The sequence below is a fragment of the Anser brachyrhynchus genome, assembly GCF_964034855.1.
Source record: "Anser brachyrhynchus genome assembly, chromosome: 3".
Classification (NCBI taxonomy): domain Eukaryota; kingdom Metazoa; phylum Chordata; class Aves; order Anseriformes; family Anatidae; genus Anser; species Anser brachyrhynchus.
This window is the reverse complement of record NC_137696.1, coordinates 107,340,016-107,356,096: the sequence shown is the minus strand read 5'-3', so window position 1 is coordinate 107,356,096 and position 16,081 is coordinate 107,340,016. Positions and strand designations below refer to the sequence as shown.

Sequence of the window (16,081 nt, the reverse complement as noted above, 5' to 3'; positions counted from 1 at the left end):
CTAGAGAGGGTTACCTGATGTATCAAAAGTGCCATAAGTCACTGTTGTGCCTTAGGAGATCTGTTCTTCTGAAGTGTCAGAAAGCAAGCATGTCTGTGCTGCTAAGCAACTTTTTAGAGTGTTGTAGCCAAATTTTGCCTGAAGAGCAGAGTTCAGCTCATCGGTGTAGTGAGGGTTACAGTTCTTCACTCAGGCTGTCCTTCTGTGGCAGAATTCCAGAAATGCAGTCAGTAAATGTTAAGCTCCCTTAAGTATCTGTCTGTCTTCGGAAAGCACATCCCAAGGGAAAGAAGATACGTGCTGAAACATCATCTCAAATCACCTCTGGATAGGGTAAGAAACCTCAGTAAAAAAAAGTGTAATTTGTGCCTTCTCCAGTTTTTCAGCCTGCTGACTGCCTGCTTTCTGCAGGTTCTGTCTCCAGCTTCCGTATAACATGATTGGTTTACCTGTCTCTTCGTGTCGTACCTGCTCCTTTGCACACTTTCAGATCATTATTTCTGTGTCGCTGTCCAGCCTGTGAGGGTTTCAAAACCTCCTTATACGTCTGTGAGCACAATGCAGAATGGGAGCCTGCTGTCTAGCACCCAAGTCTCACCCATGTTGTATTTGTGTGCAGTAGATGTGAACTTATGATCATCTGTGGTCTGCATGCTAGCAGTAAAGCTGCTGTTTGTGCAGTGTGTTCTGCATGTTAGAGTCATGAGACAACAGGTAGGCATGGAAGATGTCTTCTGTATGAATGTATGTCTGGGCTGGACTTGATTGGAGCATGTTACTGTGTTTCTACTAATTATTTCTGCTTCCATCTCGACTTGGAAACATACTTCTGTTAGGATACACAGTGAGCTGCTATATCATGTTTCTGCTGTGTTTCTATGTTTATATTTTTCAAAATCAAAAGCTGTTTTTTGGTAGCTAGAAAATAAGTGGAAAGAAAAATTAGGCTGCCTACAATTTATTATTCTTACATATACCTCACCCCATGTATCTCTGAAAAAATGTACAATGAAAGACTACGCAGGCTTGTAACACTAAAGAAGAAATTCTGAACGCAAAAAAAGAATGATGGTGGTTATTTCCCCACCATATTCTTTTACCTGTAAAAGATGTGTCGTGGAATAAATGGAATGCGGTTCATCTTTTTATGACTTGATTAAAAAGGCTACGAAGTTATTCTTTAAAAGATGCATACTTAAATAATTTTGGTTTTGATTTCTTCATTTTATCAAAACAGGAGAAGGATGTTTACGTTCATTAATAAGGAAAAGCGATAAGTCTGTCAATGGTAAGAAGGAGGCTTCTGAATACTCGCTGCTTGTTCCTGTCCTACTGAGCGCATTAATGGGCACCAGCTGGGCTGTAGCTATAGCGGCTTTGCCACTTCAGCCTCGCACAGCAAGAGCTGCTGTGGCAGTGCTGCAGAAGGGCCTCCTGTGCAGATTTAGGAAGCATACACTTCAGTTGTTGTTCCCTGGGCAACAGAATAACTGCAGCCAGCTGGCTTTGCACCACCTGAGCTGATCAAAGAGCAAACCCTGTCAGGCACTGATACTTCGGCTCCTCCAGCTTCAGTGTGAATGTCTGCAGGCAGTGATGTAGGAAGCATTGTCATTTGGGTTTCAAGGTTAAACACGGGGGAATGAGGCAGAATGACAGCAGAAAGTAAAACGTAAACATTGTTCCTGTAGATGCTACCGTCTGTGCATCGTTATTGATTCTAAGAAATCAATTAAAAAATACTTAATTACTAATGTACATATAAAATGTGCTTCAGAACGATTTAAAAAGAGAGCAGGAGACTAGCAATAACCGTCTTTTTCTTTCTTCCAAAAGAATACATTAATCAAGTGTGATTTATCACATATTTAGGTAAGAAAAGAAAGACCGTAAAGAACAATTGAACAGAAAGACTCAAGTGCTCTGTACAGTGACATAATTGGGGAGGGCAGACCAGAGCTGGACCTGGTCTGCTTTGGGTGACTGCTGTAAGCCTCTGACAAGCCAGGACTGCAGTTGTTCTGTATGTCAGAGCATACTTCAGTGGCATAGTAGGTTTTATTCAGCAAGTGGCACCAGAAGAATGAAAGGTAGATGATTGAACAGCTGTGAGCTGCAGTGTTGACTGATGTGTTCCTGTATAATTGGGATCAAAATCCACTTGTGTGGGATTGGGGGGTGGTGTGGTGGTGGTAATACTTCTTGTATGCTCATTTAACTGTATTTTTACACTTTACCCTTTATATTATGGCAATGCCTTCAGGCATCGCTTTGCTTACAAGTTGGGGGGGGGGGTTTAACTTCTTAAAATCACGTTTTAAACTTTGTAAACATTGATGTTTTTAATCACTCCTCTTGAAATATGTTTCTTCTTTATCATTTGTAATGGCTCTGTTGCTTTTGAATTGCATAGTTTCAGTTCTGGAAGAGTAACTGCAGTGGGTGAACTGGAGGCAAGCAGAACATGGATAAGTGATAGTACATATCTATGTTTATCTAGTGCTCAATACACACCTGAATGAGTAAGGGAAACAGAATTGGTGGTTTTCTGCGTGTACTCAAACCTCTTCTCTGCTGAAACTGCAGAGTATTGATCACCATCTGTACTTCCGATGATGATTTATTTTATTCAAATTCCATGTGTTCTTTTTGTTGTTCAGTTTCATCTTTGTTTTAGTAATATTTGACTGTTTCCAAAATAATTTCAGGTGTTTTTTCTTTACTTTTTCTTTAAACCCAGACCATCAAACAAAACTCTTGAGTAGAGTAGTTTTTCTGTAGCGTCCTTCCAAAAAATCTGTTTGTGGAAGGAGAGTTTCAGTAAAGGAATTAAGTTTGGAAAAACAGTGAAATTACTGGATTGCTTTCAATCGCAAAATCTTAGAGCTCCAACATAACAAGTGTGGCTTTTTGTTCTCACTAATACAAAAACAAAGAGGTCTATTTCAGACCGCTTACTGTCTTCAGTGATTATAGACTACCTCTCTTCCTTCTGTATCTATTCTGATTTATTATTGTCAGTTATCTAGCTATCAGTTGGTTTCTTAGTATATTTACTGGGATTACAAGTCATGTCCTTGTTAAACTTGCAATTTATTAAAGGGAATAAACTGTACTTTTCAAGAATTCTCTGTAAACAAATTTTTATAATGGCACCAATCTGAAAATTTGCTAAAATCCAGCATGAGTTACACTTGGCCTCGTTTCTGAACTAATTTAGACCCAAACTGCAATCACTGTGTAATCATTTTACATCTCCCCACATTGTTGATTCAGCACTAGCCTGGACAGACTGTTTGTAGCTTTCCATGCAAAGAATTCTTTGTGGTTTTCCAGGCTATAGAATTTTCTGAATAAATCTTTAAATGTCATTCAGAATTTTTATAAACTTTTAGGTTATTCTCTCTAAATCTGGAGACCTGACAGAGCTCACTTCTTTTACTATGCGAGTCTGTAGGAATTTCTTTCTCAGAGCTGATTAAGTTGGAGCAGCTCTCCCAGGGGAGCATTTTTTTGGAGGTTGATAAACAGGATGCTTCACCTGTCTACAACTTCTACCCTTTTTCTGTGTTGAAAAAGGTGTTCGTGGGAAGCTGAAAATTGCCATGGAAATAGCCCTCATTGAGAAGTCTTTTGGAGTGCTGTAGTGAAAATTGGTATTGATTTGACCAAGTTGTGACCCTTTGCAAATTGCACACTCTGCATGCAGAGAGTTTTCTCACTTGCTTGACTTGTAAAGTAGGCATCTAAAGGAGGCCTTGTGCTCTGTAGCTCTCTCGGGCTTTGGCTGAACTCCCCAAAGTTTGTTTCCTGCAGTTACTGCACCCTCAGAGCTGCCAGCGTAACTGTGTGTGTAGATGCTTTCTAACTCAGTGCTGTCAAAATGTGGGATATTTGCTTATTCCTCGACTTCTTGCTTGCTTGTTTTTGAGCTTGGATCATTTCAACAGAACCAGGTAGAACAAACTGTGTACAGTCACTCTGGCAGGTCCGTGAGTATGGTGTCCTCTGCCCAGGAGATCGTGTTAATGAAGCTGGGGGAACAGTGCCTAACAGGGAGTTGTTGCAATTGTTAAAGCACGTCTAACTCTGGCTTTAACTGTACCTAGTGAAAGGTGTGCGGAAGGTGCACGATGGTTTAGACGAGTTTTTCTTGAGTAATGAGGAACAAAGGTGACAAAGATGTAACAGTTCATTGTCTTAGTCCTGGGTCACTTCTTGAGAGCAATGCTTTAGGAATACAGCGGGACTCCCTTCTGCGAACCTTTTACTTATATTTTATGAAGGTGTAACTTAACAGTTATTTAGTGCTTAGTTAAACCTACAAATATATTTCTTCATACACTCAGTGATAAGACTGCAACAGTAGCTAGCTTAACCTTATCTATTCTGCATTGGTGCTGTGCCATAAAGAAATAAAAATTCTGGTTTAAATATGAGATAAGGAAAAGTGGTCTCAAAATATGTGAATAGCTTTAAGGAAGGCATAGAGATATGACCTAGTTATTATGTGTTTTGCTTGCTGCTCTTCCTTTGACAGACTAACCGGTATTGTCATTTCAATATTACATTCATTCATATTGGTCTCTTAACATTTTTAGAGAAATAATGCAAGAGGTTATAGATAACAACCTTGTCATTATCAATGTGTGTGCGCACTGGGATGAAGTGAAGATAGGAAAATAAGAGAAAATCTGGGGTTTCTGCTTGCCCTTAGGTATTCAGTGTAAGCAGTGGAACTATAGAAGCACTAGTGAAATTACTTAGTAATGTTCGCAAATTTTAATATGAGTGCTTGGGGAGTTACAGCTACGTGGGTAATTTCAGAAACACTGTGTACTCCTAGCAAGCTTCTCATACAGCCATGAGAAGCTTATTGTGGGACTTGGATTTCTATGCAGTGAAAGTTATCTTGTGTCTATGGGTTCATAAAGGTTTGTTGCCAATGGTTATTCGATTAAAGGGAATCACGACCCACAAAAAAAAGTCCATGTCATCTGTCATAATGGGATGATACTTTCACTCAGACCTAATGTTTGCCTGTTTATGGAGAGAATAATGGTATATATCTTTTAAAAGTTCCTTATAAAAAGGAAACTTAAGCCTTGGTTAAGACCAGCTATATCTAAAATTACTTCTGTGAGAGGCAGTGGTGATTCCATTTTGGTTTAACACATCTGGGAATTAATAAAGTGTCAGAACTGTAGATGAGTACATAAAAAGTGAAAAGAGAAACTAAAAGTACTCTCAATGAAGTCTTCACTCTACGGGTTTCAGCCACGTATCTAATTCCGGAATTTGTCCAAACTGTAAAAATACAAGATGAAGATCTGTGATATACGTGCTGTTGTTTATAATAGTTGATCATTCAATAGCTGGAAAGTGGCTTGTCGTTTTTCCATGTGCATCTCCAAACCCATCTGCAAGCAGAGCGTGCTGCATGTTGAAGAGTTCCATGCAAACTGGCTTTTAGTGTTCCTTTCTGACACACAGAATTATTGTGTCCCCCACCACCAGCCCCATGGAAGTGAAGCAGGCATAGGATGGTACAGAGTTTTGCATGTGAAATTCTGAGCCAACCTAATAAAAAGAAGAAAGGACTTCAGGCAATCTACAAAATCACAGCCATTAATACAGAAATCTTGTTTGCTCAAATTACTTTACAGAAAGAGAAGCTTCTCATGCATTTTGGAAGAGCAAATGGCATCTGATAGACATCATATAGTCAGAGCAGCTTTCCAGAGAGAACAGTATATGCTGGGCTCCAAGAAATGGCTTACATAGGTCTGCAAGATGTGGAAATCTGATAAATTTGTTTTTACTACCCAAATAAATCTCTTCTGCCAGGAATATCAAAGTATACTTCCATCTTGTTCCTTAGAAATGTCCATAGTTATAATCTGAAAACAAATGCAAAATCTTCATAGAATTGTTGCACACATTCACAATTGGTGGCCTTTGACAAATTTTCAAAGCATGAAAGTGTTACAGGAGCCCAGGTTACATCAAGTTCTAGAAAGATTTCAATATATTTACTTCAGCTTCAATCAGTCTTCAAATCACTGCTTGTTTAGTTGATTTAGAATTTTAATTTTTTTCATTTTTGAGAAGTTAAAATGACTTTGTAAGGCTGTCTTAAGACTCGTGGTGCTGTTCTGGCAGCAAAGATAGCTTGAGAAATGTGTAGTTCATTTTCCATGATGGCTTTTGTGGTTCTCTGAATAGATGTTAGTGATAGTGGAAAAGTTAAAGCTTTATATGCATGGTGCAGAACTTTCACTAATTATAATACACCATAAATTTCTTTTCAGTGTTCTTTAACGTTTTAACTTTCTGCCACGTATTTGAGTATTGAGGCAAAACATGGAGTAAATGTTACTTTCTCAAACTACATTGCACGTTCAGTTTAGGTTATCTTTATTTGTATAGTGTAGAATGCATACTGTGCATTGACTTGCCCTTTGCTTAAAAAAAAGGTAACAATGTGCTACCTCTTCCTCTTCTTCATTCAGTGGCACATAGATTTTAAGTGAAGGATTTGCCTCAAATGGTTTGGAAATGGCTATTTAGTTAGCATGCATTAGAATTATTAAAAGCTCAACTACATGCTAATAAATAAGGGATTATCCATCATCTTTTGATATATAGTCTCTCAATACTGTATTCAACTTGTATAGAAATTCCAGTTTGCTGTATAACAGTTACCAAAACTGTACATATATTTCATACTTAGTGCATTCTATCAAATGCGTAGTGCTCATGTGTTGTGAATTCCATGCCTTAAAGTCCTTCTCTTACCCCGTTTACTTTTTTCAGAAATGGATGTTGCTTTTTGTCCTATTGTGTGTTGCTTGAATGTCTGTTTTGTGTGTATAATATTCAGATTGGTTACCTCTGTAGTGGAGACATTTCTGTTAAATGGTACTGAGCCTGAGAAGGCCTTTTTCAGATCTACCATCCACCCTTTTGAAAACAAACGCCCTCATTACAGTTGTTCCTGTTTTCCTCTCTGCTGATCCGAGCTGGTCACGTTTGCTCATGGGTCTTTAATCAGGCACTCGACTAAGATCAGCCAGATGTACATGAAGACAGAACAGTGAGAGAGGCATGTGAAAAGACTTTGCAACACAAAACATTTCACCCGTTGCTTATGCACTGGACTTTGCATTTAGCATCTTCCAGCAGGTAGTGACACCCTCCGTTCACCTAACGTCCCTGTAGTTGGTTTCTTTGTTCCTGCTGCAGTAGCTAACTGACCTGTCCTTGTTCTGGGAAGCCTGGACCACAGCCCGTAACGATACGAACATATGTGGTGCTGCTCTCATCTCTTCCCATTTTGTGCTGCTAGAAATTCCTTTTTCTGGGGGGTGATGGGCATTACCTTATGGTATTTTATAAACCATATGGTATTTTTTCCCTTCAATCTATAGTTCGTTCCTTGTATGTTGTAATACTTTGCTATATGCATGTAAGTTCTGTTTGTCTTTTGGAAGCTGTTTTTGTTCACTGGAGATACAGGAATGTATTTGGGTGGAAACCTGAAGTTTTGTGGTAAACGGTTATTGGTAGCAAAGGATATAACATAATGCTGTAGGTTTAACTGAAGGTAGCCCCTGAAAGGAAAATGTTAAAAGTGTCTCAATCATTACTGTTAAGGGCTCAAGTAATACAAATTGTGCATTATTCTCATTACATCAACACGGGGAAAGCTTCAAAAACTTGCCTTAAACATAGTTGTTTTCATGGGCACCGATTTCTGCCTTCAAAACAGGGAGAACTGGGTTGAGTGAATGCTAATTATGAGTTTTGCAGCAACTTGACTGCTAACTTGAGGTCTGTCAGTATCCATGTTCTGTGTTCTTAGATTCAGCTTACTCTAATATTTTTAAAATTTTTTAAACAGCAGATGTGCACTGCTTATAGATTTGTGTAAATGTTGATGCAGTGTATCCAAAATGTGTCTCCCATACAATGATCTGTTGACATTATTCTCTGTTGCTTAGCTTCAGACAGTAAAGTCATGACATGTGCTGCCGTTTGGAGGATGCCGAAGGAATTGGAATCAGGCAGTCATGAATCCCCTGATGATTCATCAAGCAACACTCAAACCCTGGAGCTACTCTGTCACCTTGACAACACAGCCCATGGCAATATGGCCTGGTAGGATTCTGCATATTTTATACTCCTAGAAAAAAAACTAAAGGAGAGACCTGTGCTGTTAGTTTTGTGCAGATTTATATTGTAGAAGCTATACTATACACTTTAAAACTATCGTCTTTAAAAAAAAAAAAAGTACAAATTGGATTTTTGTCCCAGATGTTTCATAGATTAAAAACATTTATTATAGTCCTGCAAACACATATGGAGTAGCAGCCTGTGTACTGTTTTAATGTGCTTCTCCCCACCTGCCCCCATCTAAAGCCTTTGTTGCACAAAGGTATTATACTTAGCGCTTCAGTCTTTTCATGGAATATAAATTTGATGTTGCTTTTCAGTCTTTACTCACCTGATTTGGCATGAGTGCAAGTCATTTGTTGTTTATTAAGGATAAGAATTCATTATATTATATTGGTGCCTGTTTAACTACTCTTTTCTGTTATCTAAGAAAAGACAAGAAGAGCTGTAATACTGCAGAGAGAATTATAGAGGTTTGCTTCCCTTTCCTTTCTGTTCTTTGAAAGAAAGTTAAATGTGTCCGTTGGGTATTCACAAGTACTTTGCTTCTGGGGAATGTGTATGACGTGTTTCCACTGCTCCCTGAACAGATGTGGGGCAAAGAACTGCTAACATGCGTAGTTCCTGCTTCACCAACTGAAATGTTGTATGTGTTTGTGGGATCACCTGGCCACCTTCCACTGGCAAGAAAAGTTGAAATTATAAGAATATGGTCTGCAGCAGTCTCGGAAATGTCTGTCTGTCAGACAGAAAACAGCAGGCAATAATCGTGCTAGTTCTACAGTCCATTTCACAATCATCAAAGAATTTTAAGAAAAACGGAACAACAGAGCAGATTTTTTTAAATGAAATGTGACATCTCTGAACCGAAAATGAACAGGGATAATGTAACATCAATGTCGGTATTACTATAAGTGTCTTAAATGAGAGTAGAAGGGGCCTCTGGTTTCTGAATTCAGATACCTGCTGTGTGAGGTATCCAGCATGATCTCATTATCCTTAAATATATTCTAGTAGCAGTAACTTTAAATTGTATCAAAAAGGAAAGATACTTAAAATCAATCTCAGTTCCTTTTCAAAATCTGGTTATGTAAAGTTTTCTTTGTTTTTCCTTACTGGCTAGTTAATGAATAATTTAGAAACGATAGCTAATTCAGTTGATTTTTAATTGTGGCATGCATCGTACCATAAGTTTTAAGCCTCTGTTTCTGGTTTGGGGCTTGTACTTGAAATTTCAAGGTGTGGTTTGGTGGTTGTTTTTTTTAGGTTCTTCTTAGACAAGAATTGTCGTATCAACAAATTAAAGTGTGTTATCTAGGCTACTTTAATATCTCAGCTTAGCTAATGTTTAGTTTTTTTTCATGTTAGTAACTTTTAAGGCTTTGCTACTCATTTTCATATGACTACTTCTCTTTATAACTCTTTGATCACATTAGGCAATTCAATTTTTACCATTGAAAACTTCTGATAATTACTTTCCAATATAGTTGGGAATATTGTGAGGGCTTTTTTCATCTTCACCTTTTGCCCCTTAAAATTAATGTGCTTTGTCTTATTTCCCTTAATCTGTTTCTCTCTCTCTGATATTGAGATACCTGGGTTTCATCAGAGGAAAAACAGGGGGCACATTGCTGCTTTATATCAGGATGTGAATTTATGTGCAAGCCCAAAATCAGGGTTTTTTCCTCTTCTGCTATAGTTGGTATTAAGTTCATATTCAATTTTGTCTCCTGTCATGTGAATGTTTTTATTCAGTGCTAGTGCTTACAAATATCTGCTACTATTGTAAAACCTGTTGTGTGTGTTTTCTCCATGACTTTTTGCCATTACATTTCTTTGGTGTCCTCTATTTTTGATTCTCATTTTATGTTCAGACTTCATTGTTAATATCTGTAGATGTCTTATTTCTACGTCACTTTACTATTACAAAATTTCCGTGTTTATAATTGGTTAAAATTTAAGGTATGTTTGTCTGCTCGTTCAAATATCATAAATGAGATTGATGCCATTCTCATTAGGTTACGTGCCTAAAAGCATTTTAGCTGGTATGTCAGATCATCACAGAGGGCACATGGGCACATGTGTTTTTTCGTTCTGTTTCTTACGTGTGTGTGGATATGTGCGTGTGCACATATGTAAATACATATATATGCATAAAGATTGAAAATGCCCTAAGTGATAGACATAAGTGTAAACCGAATACTTTGCGTTAGTATTTCTCACCTCATGTCAGGCAAGCAAAGCTGAGTTAGAGGATCTTGTTCTAGAGCAGGCTAGTCTGTTCCTGCCTCTGTCATAGTGGAAACAGCTGATATAAATGACTGAAATAAACTTTTTGTGCCAAATTTGTATCATTTAACAGTCCACGTCCCACTGAGTGGTGTGTTACCTACAAGTAGCACCTTAGTTAACTACAAGTAGCACCTTAAATACTCTTCTGTGCATTTCAGATGCTTACAAGAACTGGAAGTACCTGAGATACTTACAGCATGGCACGATTGTTGTTGGAACCAGTCTTTAATCAGAAGCAATTTTCCTCAATCTAAAATAGAAATACTTTTTAAACCTTACCGTAAGCCCAACTGCCTAATATATGTAACCACGCTGTGTGAGAGCAGCGGTGTTCTGGGGTCAGGTACCTGCAGGAAGAAGAGTAATGCTGCTTCTGGCTCTGTTTTAACTTGCCGTTTAAGCATACTCTAGTATGTTTTACTCACAGAACACAATTTTGACACTGAAGCTGGGGTTCAGTGTGGCCACATGCACTCTGAGTTTCCATCCCCAGGGCACAGTATAGCAATAGGCCTCAAGCTCTACCTTGGCTGAAAAATCCCATATGACCCTATGCAAATTCTGCGGTTCCCCCACCCCATCCGATGTGTTTCCTCTAAAGTGACTCTGCAGAAATTGCTCTTTGCCCCTCCAGCCGTTTCAGAAATAAGCTTGCTTCAGCCCTTAATCTCTGCAGTAGAACATGGTAAATTCTATAAGCATCATGTGGCCCCAGAGGCTGGGCAAGACTTATACCTGACAGCTCCCTGTGTGCTTTCCTGCCAGACATTCCTACTGCTAGAACATTTTTCCTAGGTTGGCCACCTCACTGATCTTTGACAGACAAGCCAGTTACATGTTTCTTTCATGACATGTCATATATCCGTAATATTCTTTTTTTAAGCCTTCTTCAAGCTATAGAATGGAAATGGTATCTAACTTCTGTCCGTCTGCTTTGGAAGTGAATCCTGGCTTTACACCCATCTTTATTTTTTATCAGCTTTCATTGAAGAAACTCATTCTGTTCTTCTGTATGTGCTATTCATTCTGCGTAGCCATTAATAATGGTAACAGTAATGCAGCATCAGTGTCTGTGTATGTGAAATGTGTTACTCCTTACTTTGAAGCTTTCTTCCTGTTAGTATTAAAGAAGATGAGCAAAGTCATAAACTTGTAATCCTCTTGTAGACCTTTTATCTGTACTTGTTCAAACAGTTTATTTTTTTTCTTAACTCCTTGACCCCGCTTTTTGTTTGAAGTATGTTGCCACTTGATTCTTTTTCTTTATTAGTGAGTATGTTCTAGCTCCTTAGTGTGTTGTCCCTAAAGCTGTAAAAAGGTTTGTCTTTGTAATAGTATCTGCAAATCCTCCAAGCAGATACATGGCTTTAGTCTTAAAGCGCTTTTTCTGGCGTGGGAAATAGAGTTCAACAGGAACAATAAACTATGCTGCCCAAAACACCTCACTCCTACAGTAATTTAGCTGCATATACTCTAGATCTTCTGTTACTGTAGATATGTCACGGAAAAAACATACAGCAATATGTGAAGGTATGGATGGAATAGTGAAATAATTTTTAATAATGAAATTACGATGTTTTTGCATATTTGCCTTAGAATATGGTTTGTCAGTGTTTCTGTCATGATATTTAAATATTCTTGTTGTATATAATCAAATATTAATTATTTTAGTATTTCCTCAGTGTGTTGTATTCCTTAACCTGTATTTCATGTTTTATATAATGTCAGAAACAAGGCATAACTTCTTAAGTTAAAACAGAAAACAAAAGTCAATTATCGGGGAGGGGGAAGTCCTCTTCTCTTCCTCTCCTCCAAAAGAGAATGAAGGCTAGTAATACAGTTCAAGATCTATTTAAAACAAACAAAAAAAATGTTGTCCTTGTGATAACGTAATCTTAATCTTAATAAACAGAAGACACTTCTGTTTTTAATGTTACTGCTCTGGTCAAGCTGAACCAGTGCTATAACTTGCAGCTTAAAGGTAATCAACAGCCCCTGAGGAGTTTGGGACTATGGTCTCTTCTACACTGATATTGCTATAGCTGTACTTAGCAGCACTTAACATCTAGGGGATGTTGTTTGCATATGATAAATCCTGTGTCGGTTACTCAGGTTGAATAGACTAAAGTGTAGACAAAACTGAGAATAGTACTGAGGCCTCAAATGTAGTCTCTCTCTTTAGGAAGGACAAGCTGGGGAGATGAGGGAATTTGTCTTGTGTGTAAGCGCAGCTGAAGAGCATTGAGCTCTGCTTGGGGATGAAGGATGAGCTAGCTGAGAGCTTGTGTAAAGATTTGGGAGCAGAACAATGTGGGTGACTCAATATGCGTCTGCTACAGGACACCTGATCAGGAGGAACAAGTAGGTGAGACCTACAGACAGCTAGAAGTACCCTCGTGCTTGTGGGATCTGGTCCTTGTCCAGGGCTTGAATTGTCCCAGTATGTGCTGGAGGGACAAGACAGCAGGGCGTAAGCAATGTGGGGGCTTTCTGGAGAGCATTGGTGGGCAGCTTCCTGATCTTCAGAGATCTGTTTCAATAAATCCCATGTGATAGGGCTCTAGGAGGGTCTAAGAAACCCTCAAATGATACTCAAGGATCACTTTCTCTGAGCTCAAGAACAGTCCATTCCTATGAGCAGGAAGTCATGCAAAAATGCCGGGATACTCAGTAATATGCTGGATATACTGATAAAAGGCAGACCTTAGAGGAGAAGGTAGTGTCCTGAAGGATCTAGTAATAATTTTATAACTTCAAAAGTACAGCTTTTTTTCTAGAAATATGAATTAATATTCCTTATCTGTCTGGAATAAGCACGTGGGAACAGGCAAAACTACCCTCATAATGTCTTTAATCAACTATAATGACTTACCTCCAATACCAAATGAGTTTGGGGAAGCCCCCTAGTCTTGATAGGACCATCTTTTTAACTTGAGCAGTCAGTCTAAGAGCATAGACCAAACCTGAGCACATGCACAACAAACAAATCTGCCCTGTAGCATGGATTTCAATTAGTGCTACTCATGGGTTTCGTACTCTGTGGGATTTTCACATTGATTATCTCTTCTGAAAATAGAAGAAACAATCGGCTCCACCTACAAGTCAATGGGAAGGAATTTAGGACTCAGTTACTGCAATCTGAAGAATGGTAGGTTACTTTGTAAGAGCTCTTACCACACCCTCCACAAGAACAGTCCCTGTGTACAACTTGTGTACTTTATTGCTGCAAAAAATGAACACAGTAGAGAACGGTTGACTAATGTCTTAAGTCTGAAAACTGTTAGTCATAGCATCCTTTCTATAAAGTAGGTCTTGCTACTTACTGTTTCACATGTGGTTGCATAGCACGTTCAAGTTTTGCCCTGGCTGGTAATTACGCTTACTGTGCTGCAGGTATGTGCAGGACATAGTTAAGCTGGTTAAACTACAGATGTTGATTCATATCTGTAATCATTCACGACTTGAAATGTTGCCAGTGACCAGCTTTTGTTAGTTTAGTTCTTATGTAGAGCCTGTATAATCAGTTTGCACAATTTTGTGTTGCTATTTAAAGTATGTAATGTATAAATTTTCTGGGGGTGGCCGCCTAGATGGAAGCCTCAGATTGTTAATGAACTGTGGAGATGATCACCTGTTGGTCATCTCTTCAAATCATGAATAATCATCAGGAATTTAATACTCTTTCCTACAAAATAGGTATTTAGGAGCTCATACTTAAAATGAATGGGTTCTATATCTTGCTTTCATGCAACAAATTCCCTACCATGCTTTCTATTAGATCGTGAGCTCCTAGGATTCAGACTGTCTTTCTTAAGTTTATATGTTCATAAATATCTTCTCAGTGTTGAGATTGTGATTCTTGCTTTAGAGAGCCCAGTTCTTTTTCTTGCTATAATCTTACGTAATTGCACACCTGCAGTAGACAGAGATGGAGTGAGGTAAATACAAATACTGAGGCTAGCCCTTCATTATTTTGCTTTTATTTAAAACAAACAAAAAAAGGCTTGTGGGGTCACCGGCATTCTAGTTTGATCGCTTAAGGGGAAAAAAAATTAAAAACAGTTTAGTGCAAGTATTTATCCTGTGTCACCTCCTTGTGGGGTACTTTTGCATACATTTATGCAACAGTTATATTTTTCTTAATGTAAAAATAATTCGAAGAGCCAGAAAGAAGTCCAAAGTAGGTGTCTTTGGGGGGTGGGGGGTCTTGGCCAAATTAATCTTTACCTTTCTCATTCTTCTCAGTATACTCTTAATCATAAAAAAGATACTTAGATTCGTCCGTCTTAACTTTCTATATCTAATACGTATATTTAAGGAAGCTATGATTTTTCTTTTACTTTGTTTTGACTACTTGAACACCAAAATATACCTGGGTGGCTTAGTATTCTGAGACAAATCATAACCTGCATTCACTAAACAGGTGTCAGCAGCATGGACTTCAATACCAGAAAACAGCCAGAACTGTTCTCATTCAAAAATGTGGCCACTCTGTAGAGCACTTGAGTAAGGAGTAAGAATTGTGGATTCCTGGCTGTCCTCTGAGCCTTATTCTTAGAATAATATCCTAGTCAACAAAAAAATTGAATTGCTGAATTGCACAGAATGAAGAATATTTGGGTACATAACATTAATTTTTCCGATGGGTTCTTTTGAGGCTGCAGGATGTTTGGGTCTATTTTCCACTTTGCAGTGTGTGAGAATTTTCAGTTGAACAGATTTTTTTCTACTTATAAAACCAAAAAGCAGTTAAAACTTTTTGTCCGACATATTATGGCTGACTTCAATTTACATTTACAGAAGTGTTTACATGTTGCTTTATTCTTCTGTAGCCTACAGTGGAGAACTTGAATTGTTCATTTATAAAAGCTCAGTATGTTAATAAATGATGGTGTTAACTATCTATTCAGCATAAAACAGATAATGTAGTCCTTTTATGTGTGCATTTGAATGAATATTGTAAATTCTCTTTTTTTCTTTACTAGGAAAATGTTCTCTTCATGATTTATTTTTTAACCAAAAACTGCTAGCTAGAAGCTAATCTGAAGCATCAGGAGTCAGATGATAACAAAACAGGGTAAAAGGCAACAAATATAATTGCTTGTCTGCTGTTTATAGATTATCTAAAGAGCAGTAGTGAAGTTGACACTCGGTTTCTGAGTGGCAGCTGTGAATTTGACAAATATCTTGTCCATTTCTGAAAACTGTAAGCATCAGCAACTGTTGGCACACTCTGGGAAAATGGAATTGCCTGTTTATCTGCTTTCTTTTTAAAAGATTAGCACCACTTCTGCTGTGTCTAAAAAATATTCTAAAATGTATATTTTGCTTCAAAAGCAGTGTTTTTTTCTCTCACCAGTGTTTTTCCCCTTCTCTGTGGTATTTCATCTGTTTGACATTCAGTCGCTACTGCAGAATACGGCTGAACATGTCACAAAAGGTGATTTGAATAACCACCTAAATTGTAAAATGTGAATGATCACCACAACCACACCCATAACACAGTGAACTTTCATAAAGGGTAAATTAAACAGAAGTAAAATGGGCATCTCACAAGGGCAGAGTGAATGTGCGGAGACCTTTTTGTTCTAAGATATGTCAGCTGGGTTATATA

The 16,081-nt window shown here is 38.1% G+C and overlaps 1 protein-coding gene across 2 annotated transcripts in view; it reads left to right on the top strand.

Annotated features, from left to right (window-relative positions):
- EIPR1 (EARP complex and GARP complex interacting protein 1) overlaps nucleotides 1-16,081 on the top strand; it is a 72,055-nt gene that overhangs the window by 32,379 nt on the left and 23,595 nt on the right. For both annotated transcript variants that reach the window (XM_080587770.1, XM_080587769.1), the window contains exon 4: nucleotides 8,004-8,160. In XM_080587770.1, coding sequence (XP_080443896.1) covers nucleotides 8,004-8,160 — 157 coding nt within the window. The remainder of the gene's footprint in view (nucleotides 1-8,003; nucleotides 8,161-16,081) is intronic.